This window comes from Sycon ciliatum, chromosome 4, assembly GCF_964019385.1.
Source record: "Sycon ciliatum chromosome 4, ocSycCili1.1, whole genome shotgun sequence".
Taxonomy (NCBI): Eukaryota; Metazoa; Porifera; class Calcarea; order Leucosolenida; family Sycettidae; genus Sycon; species Sycon ciliatum.
In genome coordinates this window covers 2,519,708-2,535,768 of record NC_088646.1, presented here as the reverse complement: position 1 = coordinate 2,535,768, position 16,061 = coordinate 2,519,708, and the positions used below count along the sequence as shown (strand labels likewise).

The following is a 16,061-nucleotide window of genomic DNA, read 5'->3' as shown; positions in this document are numbered from 1 at the left end:
ATACTGCGGTACGGTGCTTGCTGGTGTTGTAGTCATGTACAAGTTTGGACTTTGGGTAGCACTTTGATGTAGACATTTGTTGATTTTGCTGTAAAGTGTTTCAGCGTTCTGTTGAATCGCTCTGCAACCACCGCCCCTTGCCGTCGTTATGAGTGCTGTACATGCTAATACCGTTGTCAGCAAGCCACTGCTTGACTGTTGCGTTGTAGAATTCTTTACCCTCATCGACCCACAGCTTGCGAGGTGAGCGCTTGCTGCTGGTCACGATGCTGCGAAACGCATCTCTGACAAGTGCGCCCGTCTTGTTCTGGAGCGGTACAACCCACCATGCATAGGGACCGAAAAGATCGATGACGGTCAGCAAATGTCGAGTGCCGTTGTCATTTTTTTTTTTTTTTTTTTTTTTTTTGCAAACGCCTGCATGTCCACCAGATCTTCACTCCATTATGATAATTATGTCATCCAACTCGTGCACTATCACACGTCTGCGGGGGAAGCGTACACGTCTTGGTCTGTGCATTTCACTGGCTTTAAACGCTCCATCCACACATCATCGTCATCCTCACTAGCACTGACACCACTGTCAGTGCCTGGGGCAGCAGCAGCAGCAGTTGCACCGCTGTCACTCCCAACACCGCCAGTCCCACCACCTGCGGTGCCGTTTGTGATTGAATCACTGTCAACGTCCAGGATCACGGGATCCTTGTGCAACCTATTGTCAGTGAAGTCACAGTTAGTGGCGTGCAAGTACTCGCAAAGTACCTTCAATAGTACCCTGCTCCGAGAACAGTCTCCCTACGAGAACTGCATACCGACCACACACGGCAGTGCATGATAAAATTAAAAATAATAATAATAAAAATATTGACTGGTTATAAAAATGTTATTGAATAAAGTCATGTATTATGATGATGATGATGGCCTGTGTGTGTGTGTGTGTGTGTGTGTGTGTGTGTGTATGTGTGTGTGTATGTGTGTGTGTGTGTGTGTGTATGTGTGTGTGTGTGTGTGTGTGTGTGTGTACATCTCCAATAATATACATGTAGCTCAAAGTGAGACAGGCGAGGATAGACATAATAGTTATCAATCAGAGAGCATTTGTGGAATTCCAAAATTCGTGAATGTTGACTGGGTTTGCTGACAACGCTTGTAGTGCACCACGTCAATAGCATGCAGTTCTTGATAAAAGAACTCAACTAGAGTGCAGTGCAGTTCATGACCGTATCCTCTCAGCGACACTTCTTCGCACAAGAGAATGAGCATTGCAACCAACACGATGATCATACTAATGTTGTTACTGGAAGGGGTGCTCTTCACCTTCTTGAACACGCAGGATAGGTTCTTCATGAGGTAGCGTTGAGCAATGTCAGACTTGTCAGTAGCAGTACTAGGGGCTGTCCCATCAGGGGTTGGATCAATTGGAAACAACAGCTTCACTACATCAAGTAGTTCTTTCCGCCCGCAGGAAGCCATGTCCTTGGCAGCAATCCAGATCAAGTTGGTTATGGGGTGACTTTCAACAACTGCTTGGTCATATCCAGGTCTCCATTGAAAGGTTCCACCATGTTCGTCAGCGAGGTTGCGATTCCTAACCGCGCAGCACACCGCATCAGCGCAACCATTGGACAATGTCCGTCCTCATCATGACCTTTCAAAATAGACCACAATCATGTTCATCATCTTCTTCTTCTTCTTCTTCTTCTTCTTCTTCTTCTTCTTCTTCTTCTTCTTCTTCTTCTTCTTCTTCTTCTTCTTCACCAAAGTAATAACAAGGATGAAGACAACAATTACTTGTGACTTGACAATGACTCTTTGAGAAATGATTGAAAATTAAGATGTCAGTTTATTTTATTTTATACATGTATAACAGAAGCAGCAGCAGCAGCAGCAGCAGGAGCAGGAGCACCCTTCATCCTCCTTCTCCTACACATGGCACTTGAGAAACGGTACAGCACACATTTCAACTCCTGAGGAATTACTTCCACACGAGGTTCATAGCACCCGTAAGATTTGATTAGTCTTTGCATCAGCTCATTTTTTCCTCAGAATTAAACTCTCGGATATTCAGCTTAAACTTCTTCACCTGAAAAGGGGTAAGAGGCTTTGTACGGATTAGAAGTTGGCAGAGCCAGTCTTTCGAAAATTGCTGCGGTTTGCAACTCATTAGCTTGCTGGATCGTGCCCACGACACATGGCTCTTTGGAAGATATGGCTGAAGCTTCTGGCAAATCTCGTCGTGGTCAGCACAGATGCATGTCAGAGCTATGGCATAGTTCAGGCTCTTGTAAGTTGTAGCCATTCTCCTTCTTCATGTACTGCAACGGTTCCAGCACACCGTGAAGGTTCAGCAGGACACCGGTCTTTTCCATGAAGCGTACCAGATGTCTATCGACGGCAGTCAATCGCTCCCGAGCGGCATATAACTGAAATACCGCCGCTAAAAGGTACTTTCAACCATATCAGCTCACAGGTCTGGACAATTGGTAAAATGCATTGTTTTTCAGTTGTACCTCCACTACATAACATTACAATTGAAATTGAAGTTAACGTTCGAGAACCTTCGACGGTACGGGTAATTCATTTCTAAGTCTGCTGCAGTGGTGGCGGGGTTGCTATACCCTAATGGTTTCAAAAACATCCCAGACAGTCAATCTTATTAACACCACACCCACCACTTTAAAAGCACTTATGTCGCCGAGAGGCACTTCAAAACCACTAAGTCATTAACCCAATTAAATGTGACACCTAGGCCACTTAAAACCACTTCACGTTTCAAGTGGTCACTTAATTACCACTTATCCAATTATAAGGTCAAGGGGACTAATTAACAACCGACTCCGTCGACGGAGTCGACTCCATCGGTTGTTAATTAGTCCCCTTGACCTTATAATTGGATAAGTGGTAATTAAGTGACCACTTGAAACGTGAAGTGGTTTTAAGTGGCCTAGGTGTCACATTTAATTGGGTTAATGACTTAGTGGTTTTGAAGTGCCTCTCGGCGACATAAGTGCTTTTAAAGTGGTGGGTGTGGTGTTAATAAGATTGACTGTCTGGGATGTTTTTGAAACCATTAGGGTATAGCAACCCCGCCACCACTGCAGCAGACTTAGAAATGAATTACCCGTACCGTCGAAGGTTCTCGAACGTTAACTTCAATTTCAATTGTAATGTTATGTAGTGGAGGTACAACTGAAAAACAATGCATTTTACCAATTGTCCAGACCTGTGAGCTGATATGGTTGAAAGTACCTTTTAGCGGCGGTATTTCAGTTATATGCCGCTCGGGAGCGATTGACTGCCGTCGATAGACATCTGGTACGCTTCATGGAAAAGACCGGTGTCCTGCTGAACCTTCACGGTGTGCTGGAACCGTTGCAGTACATGAAGAAGGAGAATGGCTACAACTTACAAGAGCCTGAACTATGCCATAGCTCTGACATGCATCTGTGCTGACCACGACGAGATTTGCCAGAAGCTTCAGCCATATCTTCCAAAGAGCCATGTGTCGTGGGCACGATCCAGCAAGCTAATGAGTTGCAAACCGCAGCAATTTTCGAAAGACTGGCTCTGCCAACTTCTAATCCGTACAAAGCCTCTTACCCCTTTTCAGGTGAAGAAGTTTAAGCTGAATATCCGAGAGTTTAATTCTGAGGAAAAAATGAGCTGATGCAAAGACTAATCAAATCTTACGGGTGCTATGAACCTCGTGTGGAAGTAATTCCTCAGGAGTTGAAATGTGTGCTGTACCGTTTCTCAAGTGCCATGTGTAGGAGAAGGAGGATGAAGGGTGCTCCTGCTCCTGCTGCTGCTGCTGCTGCTGCTTCTGTTATACATGTATAAAATAAAATAAACTGACATCTTAATTTTCAATCATTTCTCAAAGAGTCATTGTCAAGTCACAAGTAATTGTTGTCTTCATCCTTGTTATTACTTTGGTGAAGAAGAAGAAGAAGAAGAAGAGAAGAAGAAGAAGAAGAAGAAGAAGAAGAAGAAGAAGAAGAAGAAGAAGAAGAAGAAGAAGAAGAAGAAGAAGAAGAAGAAGAAGATGATGAACATGATTGTGGTCTATTTTGAAAGGTCATGATGAGGACGGACATTGTCCAATGGTTGCGCTGATGCGGTGTGCTGCGCGGTTAGGAATCGCAACCTCGCTGACGAACATGGTGGAACCTTTCAATGGAGACCTGGATATGACCAAGCAGTTGTTGAAAGTCACCCCATAACCAACTTGATCTGGATTGCTGCCAAGGACATGGCTTCCTGCGGGCGGAAAGAACTACTTGATGTAGTGAAGCTGTTGTTTCCAATTGATCCAACCCCTGATGGGACAGCCCCTAGTACTGCTACTGACAAGTCTGACATTGCTCAACGCTACCTCATGAAGAACCTATCCTGCGTGTTCAAGAAGGTGAAGAGCACCCCTTCCAGTAACAACATTAGTATGATCATCGTGTTGGTTGCAATGCTCATTCTCTTGTGCGAAGAAGTGTCGCTGAGAGGATACGGTCATGAACTGCACTGCACTCTAGTTGAGTTCTTTTATCAAGAACTGCATGCTATTGACGTGGTGCACTACAAGCGTTGTCAGCAAACCCAGTCAACATTCACGAATTTTGGAATTCCACAAATGCTCTCTGATTGATAACTATTATGTCTATCCTCGCCTGTCTCACTTTGAGCTACATGTATATTATTGGAGATGTACACACACACACACACACACACACACACACACATACACACACACACACACACACACATACACACACACATACACACACACACACACACACACACACACACAGGCCATCATCATCATCATAATACATGACTTTATTCAATAACATTTTTATAACCAGTCAATATTTTTATTATTATTATTTTTAATTTTATCATGCACTGCCGTGTGTGGTCGGTATGCAGTTCTCGTAGGGAGACTGTTCTCGGAGCAGGGTACTATTGAAGGTACTTTGCGAGTACTTGCACGCCACTAACTGTGACTTCACTGACAATAGGTTGCACAAGGATCCCGTGATCCTGGACGTTGACAGTGATTCAATCACAAACGGCACCGCAGGTGGTGGGACTGGCGGTGTTGGGAGTGACAGCGGTGCAACTGCTGCTGCTGCTGCCCCAGGCACTGACAGTGGTGTCAGTGCTAGTGAGGATGACGATGATGTGTGGATGGAGCGTTTAAAGCCAGTGAAATGCACAGACCAAGACGTGTACGCTTCCCCCGCAGACGTGTGATAGTGCACGAGTTGGATGACATAATTATCATAATGGAGTGAAGATCTGGTGGACATGCAGGCGTTTGCAAAAAAAAAAAAAAAAAAAAAAAAAATGACAATGGCACTCGACATTTGCTGACCGTCATCGATCTTTTCGGTCCCTATGCATGGTGGGTTGTACCGCTCCAGAACAAGACGGGCGCACTTGTCAGAGATGCGTTTCGCAGCATCGTGACCAGCAGCAAGCGCTCACCTCGCAAGCTGTGGGTCGATGAGGGTAAAGAATTCTACAACGCAACAGTCAAGCAGTGGCTTGCTGACAACGGTATTAGCATGTACAGCACTCATAACGACGGCAAGGGGCGGTGGTTGCAGAGCGATTCAACAGAACGCTGAAACACTTTACAGCAAAATCAACAAATGTCTACATCAAAGTGCTACCCAAAGTCCAAACTTGTACATGACTACAAGTTACAACACCAGCAAGCACCGTACCGCAGTATTGGTATGAAACCTGCCGAGGCGTCCGAGGAGCGTAATGCATCGTTTGTACAGGATCACCCCAGCAAAAGTCCAGATGCACGCACAGCGCGGCGACGCTATGCTGTGAACGATGAAGTGAGAATTGCTGTGAGCAAAGCTCATTTCGAACAAAGGGCTACACACCCAATTGGACTGAAGAGGTGTTCGTCGTGAATAGAGTTCTACCCACCCAACCACCCACCTACAACATTCGAGATCTCATGAACGAGCCTATTCAGGGCAGTTTCTACGAACATCAACTGCAGAAAACCAAGGAAAACCAAGTTCCGCGTGGAGAAAGTCCTGCGCAAACGCCCCGGACAGTCTCTGGTCAAGTGGAAAGGCTACCCGGACAAGTTCAACTCCTGGATTGACAACGGACAATTGAGCAAGCTCTAGCTGCCGACAAGAGCAATCTTATTCTTATTATCATCATCAACATCAACATCAAACATTGCCATCATCGTAAACATCATCAACTGTGCAATTGCATTTCACGCAATTATGTTTAGCTATATTAAAAGTCTAGTTAAGTTATGGAGAAAACAAAATTATGTAGTATGTAGAAAAATAATAACATCAACATCATCATCATCATCATCAAGATCAAGATCAGTAACTCATTAGACAAATGGAATTGATATGGTACAGGGTGTGACTAATAATTGTGATTGTCAACCACAACCATCATTGTTCAGTCATCCAGCAGTGCGATGCGGTGGTGCCCATGTGCAAGTGTGCTGACACCGTCCGTTCGGATGTATCGTTTGCTGTCGAACGGCGACAAAGACGACTTGGTCATCGTCTCGGTGAAGATACGATGCGAATGGCTGCGCAGGGTGGTCATTGCGTGTGACATCCTCGTCCTGTCGACCAGACACTGACGGTAGTCCGCGATCGTGAATCTTCTCGTCACCGCTCTCTTGACGCCCTTTGCACGCTGACCACTCTCCTCGCCATCGTACGCGTACATTTTGGATCTGAGCGCCACGAACTCTGTCATGAGCTTCCCTCCGAGCTCGTCCTTAAATTTACCTACAACCTTCTTATTACTCTCGCTGTACAGAGGACTGTCGGGGCTAAAGTTGCTGGTGTCGTACTGATCGGCCATACTCTTCATGTCCGCATAGAGGTCCTCCGTGCGGAACAGCAGCACCAGCGAGTCCGTGTCTGTGTACAGCAGGCTCATGCGGTCTCCGTAGCGTGGCTGGAGCTCGTCATAGTAAAATCTGTACATGAGCTCCTTGCTCAGCTCCAGGATGCTCATGCCAACGTACACCGGCTTGTTGAGGTGGACCGCAAGCTTCCTGTTCTCGACGCCCACAAGCCCGTTGTCGAAGAGGACATGGCGGACGTAGGTGGACTTAGCCACAGCTGTGAGAATGGTATCTTCCTCGTCTTCCACACGCAGCAGTCTAATGGAGATCCTTCTTCTCACATTCTCCATTGTCTTCCCAAACACAGCGTTATTCATTAATTTGAAGAAGTCCTTCTCGAAATCGTTCTTCGCCTTCTTCCGAAGCTCCGTGTTCAGCTGGATGTAGGGCTTCATCCACGGAGCTTGGCGGAAACTGAGCACGCGGTGTACAGCATCGATCCTCAGACCTAGACGACTGTACAGCCTGAGGTTACGGTAGTGTGCTACGTAGCGCTGCTTCGGCATGAGGTTCGGGACCAGTTTCGGAGCACTCAGTCCGGAGACAGGATCTGCTGCAATCAAGTCGCGCTGGTATGGCGACATCATACTCTCGGTGATGGTTACACGCTCCGGTGCGGGTGGGTAGTCGTTCAGGCGATCGTGGAACTCTGTGGGCACTGACAGATCACACTCAACCATGTACCCAGTGTCTGCGTCATCTGGCTGGGTGAGGATCTTCTGCAGGAGTTCGTCACTGGGGGCACACCACTGGAATTTTGATGTCGGCAAGTGCTGCGACATGGCCCAGCCGTACAGGTTGTTCGCGTCGAGGTATTGAAGATATGTTGACGCCTGCTCAGGGTCGTGTGAGCTCATGTACTTGTTGTTCGCCCTGGCGTGGCGGTGTGACGCCATTGTAACACCGCCACGAAGACCGCGCTCGACGAACAGATGCATGTCCACGTCGTCCAGCAGAGTGAGCGAGATTCCTGTATGTTTCAGAAGGGCGTCCCACGCGAATCCAGGCAGGGTGTAGTAGTGTGTCGGGTCCAAATCGTACGTGGCCATTGCAGTGCATCTAAATTTCTCAAACACATCTGCAAGAAGGTGCACATCGGTCTTCAGGAGGTACAGGATGGCTCGGAGGCGGAAGGGAGCCGTCCATAGCAGAAGGTGGCCTGGGAGACTTCTACATCAACACAGGCAACGGTCTGGTGTACAAAAAGGAGTCCGAAGGTTGGGTGGTGATAACAACAGCAAGAGGACCCAGAGGATTGCAGGGTCAACGAGGACCGCAGGGACTAGTGGGAGAGCGAGGAGAAAGAGGAAGACGGGGTCGTGTGGGTGAGCCAGGTGTACGTGCCATGGTTCACACTGTCAGCGGAACACTCCCGGAGACTCAAGCAAACACAGAACTGGTGCTCACTGAATTCCCATTTGGAAAAAATGTGGATGCCGGTACCATTGTGCCGCTTGGGTTATACATTCTAGTTGGATACCCTGCAGATGCTGCAGAGCGCGGGACAAAGGAGATACGCTACTGGATGTCACACAGTCAAACACCCAGGAAGAACAAGTGCACGCTGTCATTCACTTCCAACCCACTCCATGCCAATCAAGCCGTACTGAGAATGGACGATACCATCACAGGCGTGTACAGAAACTACAACATTTATGATTCATTCCGTTTTCTTTACCAAGTGTATTGATAAATTATAATAAAATGTTTTTAATGAATAACGTCATGTATTATGATGATGATGATGATTTGAGTGTGTGTGTGTGTGTGTGTGTGTGTGTGTGTGTGTGTGTGTGTGTGTCCACATGTCAAATAATATAGCTCAAAGTGAGGGAGGCAAGGATAGACATAATAGTAATCAATGTGAGCATTTGTGGAATTCTACAATTCGTGAATGTTGACTGAGTTTGCTGACAACGCTTGTAGTGCACCACGTCAAGAGCATGCAGTTCTCGATCGAAGAACTCAACTAGAGTGCAGTGCAGCTCATGATCGTATCCTCTCAGCGACACTTCTTCACACAAGAGAATGAGCATTGCAACCAACACGATGATCATACTAATGTTGTTACTGGAAGGGGTGCTCTTCACCTTCTTGAACACGCAGGATAGGTTCTTCATGAGGTGGCGTTGAGCAATGTCCGACTTGCCAGTAGCAGTACTAGGCGTACTTCCATCAGGGCTTGGATCAACTGGAAACAGCAGCTTCACTACATCAAGTAGTTCTTTCCGCCCGCAGCAAGCCATGTCCTTGGCAGCAATCCAGATCAAGTTGGTTATGGGGTGACTTTCAACAACTGCTTGGTCATATCCATGGTCTCCATTAAAAGGTTCCACCAGGTTTGTCAGCGAGGTTGCGATTCCTAACCGCGCAGCACAACGCATCAGCGCACCCATTGGACAATGGCCGTCCTCACCATGATCTTTCAAAATAGACCACATGTTCATGATCTTCTTCTTGTTGTTGTTGTTGTTGTTGTTGTTGTTGTTTTGAATTCTTTTATTCTCACGATGGCCTGTGGCCATTGTTTTGTTGTTGTTGTTGTTGTTTTTCTTCTTCTTCTTCTTCTTCTTCTTCTTCACCAAAGTAATAGCAAGGATGAAGACAACAACAACAATTACTTGTGACTTGGCAAGGATGCTTTGCGAAATGATGGAAAATTAAGATGTCAGGGGTTTTATACAGCGGCAACGGTACCCTTCATCATCATCTTCCTCGCCCTACACATGGCACTTGAGAAACGGTACAGCGCACATTTCATCTCCGCAGGAATTAATTCCACACGAGGTTCACAGCACCCGTAAGATTGGATTAGTCTTTGCATCAGTTCCTTCTCCTCAGAATTAAACTCTCGGATATTCTGCTTAAACTTCTTCAGCTGAAAAGGGGTAAGAGGTTTTGTACGGATTAGAAGTTGGCGGAGCCAGGCTTTCGAAAATTGCTGCGGTTTGCAACTCATTAGCTTGCTGGATCGTGCCCACGCCACATGGCTCTTTGGAAGATATGGCTGAAGCTTCTGGCAAATCTCGTCGTGCTCAGCACAGATGCATGTCAGAGCTATGGCATAGTTCAGGCTCTTGTAGCCACTCTCCTTCTTCATGTACTGCAACGGTTCCAGCACACCGTGAAGGTTCAGCAGGACACCGGTCTTCTGCATGAAGCGTACCAGATGTCTGTCGACGGCAGTCAATCGCTCCCGAGCCGCATATAGCCGTGGGAGAATGCATCTCTCTGTAAAATTCACCTCCGGCAACAGCACGCTATCAAGAACAAGTCCGCATACAGTACACACAAAGTGCCCCTCGTTCACAACTTGATGATTATGAAAACATTTGTCAATGTTTGGACTAGGAGGAGGGGCATCAGGACAAGGGTCATCGTCATGCTCAACGACGGCGCGTTGACGCTCCTTGTACGCACGCAGTATTTCAAATTGCTCTTCAATATCCAATATGCTAACTGATCACATTTTCCAGTAAACGCTGCATCATATATCAATTTATAAATGAGTCACACCTCCTAAAAAATACCCCCCTATGACATCATACCGTAGAGCTAGTTCTAATTAGCCTGGGAATACCTAGAAGTTTCCAGAACACATTCCCAGACAGTGACTCTTATCAACAACCACACCCACCACTTTAAAAGCAATTATGACGCCGAGAGGCACTTCAAACACCACTTAATCATTAATCCAATTAAATATGACACCTGGCCCACTTCAAAACCACTTCAGATCTCAAGTGGCCACTTCATTACCACTTATCCAATTAAAAGGTCAAGTGGCCACTTAATTAACAACCGCAAAGTTCAAGTACCCATTCATAAGGTCAAGTGGGTTCAAGTTTGAACCAGGACCCGCTCGGTCACTACTACTGGCAAGGCGCATGAGTATCACCGTTGGAGGAATTCCTTCCTCCAATACATGGATCCACGCCTGCCAGACGAATACAAGATGGCCCGACTGAGGGAGGCCATTGAGCACAGCACAGCCAAGGATCTTGTCGTGGACCTTCTTGACGGGCCAGGCACTTACTCCGTTGCCTGGAGTGAGTTGGAGTCCTGGTTTGGAGGAGCAGACAGGCATCTAGAGCAGCAGATACGAGAGGTTATGACGCAGGCAAGAATTGCCAACGAGCGAGATCTGGAAGGCCTGCAAAAGTATGCCGTCAAGCTCCGCAGCACGATTGCTAACATTCGCACCAGTGGCAGCACGCCGAGTCAAGAGCTGTGCATAATTGCGACGGAAAAGATTCCCAAGTCCATGCTGATCAAGTTCTTCGATAAGCATGGAACTGGCAGCACTGACATCGATGCGTTCGCCACGTGGCTGTTAAGTTACGTCAAGAACTTGAAGCATGCCACGGACCGGCTTGGGTTGCTCGAGAAGCAGGAGACGCGATCCCAGAGCACTTCGCAACCTAAACCGAAGATGAAGCATCAGACATTGGCAGCGGCCAGTGTCCGCCGGCAGGACAAAAAGTCGGCAGCCACCAAATCTCCAGCACGGCAACAAAAGTGCCGAAAGTGTAACGGGCCGCATCAGTTGCGTCACTGCAACGAATTCAAGGCGCTAGGTGTCAACAAGCGCAATGAGTTGGCTAGGCTGCTGAATCTATGTTTGAACTGCCTGGGTGATGGCCATTGGGCGCGAGAGTGTGAGTCAGCTGCCTGCACGGAATGTAGTGGCAAGCATCACTTGTTGCTCCACACCGAGCGCAAGCCTGCTTCTGACAAGGCGGAGAGGGCGCCACAATCCACAGAAGAGACCACACATCATGGAACCGACTCGGCTGGAGGGTTGCCAATGACCGAAGACGGCGCAAGCGGGTCAACATCATTTATGACAGTTCCTGTGCAGGTCATGAACGGGGCACATTCCGCCATGGCGAATGTGCTACTGGACTCTGGCTCAAGCTGCAGCTACGTGTCAGAGCAGCTCGCAAGGCGACTACATCTTCAAGGAAACGACAAGGACGTGAGTGTGACCGTACTCGGCGGCAAGGTTCTGCGCGGCCGACGGCGCGTCGTGAAGCTGCACCTTCGCCACCATGATAGCAAGGACACTACTCAACTGGAGGCCTATGTGATGCCCAAGATCACGAGCGAGCTCCCTGTCACCAATTGGAATGCCGTGCGGAGCCAGTGGCCACACTTATCCGACATTGAGTTTGCAACTGTAGCTCACGCCAAGGTTGACATACTCGTCGGCTTGAATGCCGCTGTACTTCACGTTGCGCAGGAGGAGCGAGTTGGCAACGACGGCGATCCCATCGCCAGACGAACGCTTCTCGGCTGGATGTGCTTTGGTCCCAGCATACGCTCCGAAGGCCCCAGCAGTCACAGCACTTTCCATGTCGCAGAGGCAACGCGCTCAGGACTGGACACACTGGTGAAGAAGTTCTGGGAACTTGAATCAGTCGGGATGGAGACATCATCAGATGAGTACTTGACACCGGATGAGCGCCAAGCTGAGAGTACCACCCGCCAGTACATCCGTCACGTAAATGGGCGCTTCGAGGTCGCCATCCCGTGGAAGACAGAGGAGCCGCCTGGGGTCAAGAGCAATCGAGTCCAAGCTGAGTGTCGACTCAGATCCTTGGTACGTTCCCTGCAGCGACGGCCTGACGTACAAGTCCGCTACGCCAAGGTACTGGAGGACTACCTTCACAAGTCGTACATCAGGATGCTGACAGCACAGGAAGAATGCAGCGGTGCTACAGACGAGTGGCTCCTTCCGCACTTTCCTGTCGTGCGAGAAGACAAGGCCACCACCAAAGTCCGTGTCGTCTTCGACGCTGCTGCTCAGTTCAATGGAAGCAGCATTAATGACCGCATGCTGGCAGGGCCCAAGCTCCAGAACGACCTTGTGAAGGTCCTCATCCGTTTCTGTGAGCACCCCATCGCACTGATCGCCGACATTTCGGAGATGTTTCTGCAGGTCGGCCTGAGACCTGAGGACCGGCGCTACCACCGCTTCCTATGGTTCGTGGATGACGATATACGTGTGTTCGAGTTCACTCGCCTCGCCTTCGGCATTAAGGCGTCGCCATACCTGGCCGGACGGGCTCTTCTAGAGACGGCTGAGAAGTTTGGCGATCAGTTCGACACAGAGACGTGTAGCACCATCCGCCAGTCCTTCTACGTAGACGACATGCTGAAGTCGCTACCAACTGAGCAACAGGCGATCCGGGTACAGGACCAGCTCCAACGTCTGCTACGTATGGGCGGCTTTCACCTACGCAAGTGGATGTCGAATAGCCCGGTGGTCATGCAGTCCATTCCTGAAGAAGACCGAGCATTGGACATTGCGAAGACCTTCACTGAGCAGGATGGGTCCGGCAAGGCAATGCAGAAGGCTCTGGGAGTCTCGTGGATGATCGCTGATGACTACTTCACTTTCCACTGCCGGAATCCAGCCCCTGTCACGCTTACCAAACGTGGCGTTCTCAGCTGCATGGCCTCACTATTTGATCCCAGAGGCCAGATTGCACCGTTTACGATTCGCAGCAAGATCATGTTCCAGGAGCTGTGCCTTGCCGGAAACGGATGGGACGACCCACTGACCGTTCACCAACGTGAGTCATGGCTCAAATGGTTCGGTGAGTTTGAGCAGTTGTCCGCGCTAAGGATCAGACGGTGTTTCAGGGAAGCTGGAGCAACCAATGATGTCACAATCCATGTGTTCACCGACGCATCAGAGCTGGCATACGCAACAGCAGTGTATGTACGGGTCAGCAACGCCGACGGAACCGCAACTGTGACTCTTGCAATCGCCAAGGCCAGACCTGCGTCGATCAAGCGCCGTACCATCCCGCTACTAGAACTGCAAGGAGCTGTCCTGGGCTCGCGGCTGGGTGAGTTTGTTCGCAAGACCCTCGGCATTGCGACATCTGATGTCTACTACTGGACGGACTCGATGAACGTGCTGTATTGGGTCAGGTCGCCAAGCCGTAGGTTCAAGATAGAGGTCGGGAATCGCGTTTCCGAAATTCAGCAGCTGACCATGACCGGCAACTGGCACCACGTTCCCGGCAAGCTCAACCCTGCTGACTTTCCTACACGCGGACTAACGGCAGAGCAGCTAGTCGACGAGTCGAGGTGGTGGGAAGGCGCACCATTTCTGCGGGAGCCACCTTCGCAGTGGCCGCAGAGGCAGATTATCGTGCCACAGGTGCTACCAAGTCAACTGAAGCGAGCTGACGTCACGCTTGCAGCTACTCCGGCCGCGACAACAGACAATCGGCTCCACCCCGAGCACTATTCGTCATGGACGAGGCTTGTTCGTGTCACCGCGTGTTGTCATCGTTTCGTTTCCAGGGCTCGCCGCACCAAGGAATCTGATGCCCTACTAACTGAGGCCAAGGTCCCTGTGGCCACCGCCGAGTCCCGTACCGTGCTGGTGCCCGAACTGTCGGCAGAAGAGTTACGGGGCGTGGAGCGCCACTGGATTCGTGTCAGTCAACGAGAAGTCTATCCTGTTGTTGTTGCGACCCTGGAGAAGGGTAACGAGCTGCCACCTAGTGCGCCGCTTCTGAAGCTTCGGCCGTTCCTAGATGACGAGAATGGAGATCGGCTGTTGCGTGTCGGCGGTCGACTCCGAACCGCGCATCATTTGTCATCGGAGTTCCGTTCACCGGTCATCCTTCCACCGCGTCATCGCGTGACGGAACTCATCATCCAGCATGAAGACCGGCGCTGTCGACACAGCGTGGGTACTAATCACCTCCTGGCCAACCTCGCAGATCGCTACTGGTTGATAAAGGGAAAGCAGATGGTCAAGATGCACCGGCATAGCTGCGTAGGATGCCAGAAGGTGTGGCGGAAGCCTGTAGTGCCACCGATGGGTCAACTACCAGATTACCGTACCCAGGGCACTCTACCAGCATTCGCTCGGACGGCGGTCGACTATGCAGGACCCTTCTATGTCAAGAGAGGGCGTGGAAAGAGTCAGGAGAAGCGCTATGTGGCGGTCTTCACATGCCTGCAGTCTAGAGCATGCCATTTTGAGATGGTAACATCCCTGGACACTGAGGGCTTCAAGATGGCTCTCACTCGGTTTTGCTGTCGTCGCGGAACGCCTCAGTTCATCCTCACCGACAATGGCGGCAACTTTGTTGCCACGGAGCGCGAACTGAGGGAGGCAGTGTCGCAGATCAATCATGCCACGCTAACCGCTGACTTAGCCGGCCAAGGAGTGGAATGGCGGTTCAACCCTCCACGTTCCCCGCATTTCGGAGGGGTGTTTGAACGGATGGTGCGCGCCATGAAACAGGTTCTTCAGACGGTCCTCTATAAGGCAGACTTGACGGAGGAGGAGCTGTTAACTGCTCTCGTTCAGGCAGAAGCCCTAGTGAACTCGCGTCCCTTGACAGTCGTTTCCGACGACATAGATGATCACGAGCCGCTAACACCCGCGCACTTCCTGATTGGCCATGCATCAATGACAACGCCCCTGGAACACGTGCAGTCTGACAGCCGTATCAACCCCCGACATCGGTGGAAAGTTCTACAGAACCTCATGCAGCAGATCTGGAAGAGGTGGATGAGGGAGGTTGTTGCACGTGCCAACCTCGCCACGAAGTGGCTTAAAGATGCCGTCGATCTCGACGTCGGCACAGTACTGATCGTTGCTGACTCCTCGCTACCCCGCGCACGTTGGTCATTGGGCCGAGTAGTAGCCACATACCCCGGCAGAGATGGACGTGTCCGTGTGGTCGACATCAAGGTGAGCGGAAAAGTCTACAAGAGAAGCGTTCACCAGCTTGTGCCGCTAGATGTGGCTCCGACCGGTTAGAAGATGGCAGGTACAGCTGCAGTGGATCTGCCTGAGTTTGAATAACAGTACCATTCATAGTATCCTGTCAAGCGTACTGGTTGCATGACTTCAATAGCACTGTTTTCTCGCTGTCGTTAGTTTAGCCTCTCAATAATTATGTCCATGTGTCGTACTTCACAGTAATCATATCTAACCAGTGTCCATGGTTCTACTTATCTTATTCGCTCATAGTCCTAGGTTCGCTCATGAGGGAGGTATGTTACGTTTAGTTCACTGTTCCGCCCATGTCACTGGCACCTTTCATGCATTGCTTGCATGCGTGTTTTACATGCCCGCGCCTGTGTGGCTGCACGTGTCGCGTGACCGATGCAA

The 16,061-nt window shown here is 49.6% G+C and overlaps 1 protein-coding gene across 1 annotated transcript; it reads left to right on the top strand.

Moving 5' to 3' along the window:
* The first annotated feature begins 10,865 nt into the window (after window positions 1-10,865).
* LOC135813354 (uncharacterized) lies at window positions 10,866-15,707 on the top strand. The gene has a single exon (XM_065326454.1). It carries the CDS (start codon window positions 10,866-10,868, stop codon window positions 15,705-15,707), a length of 4,842 nt encoding a protein of 1,613 aa, XP_065182526.1.
* Window positions 15,708-16,061: the final 354 nt, after the last annotated feature.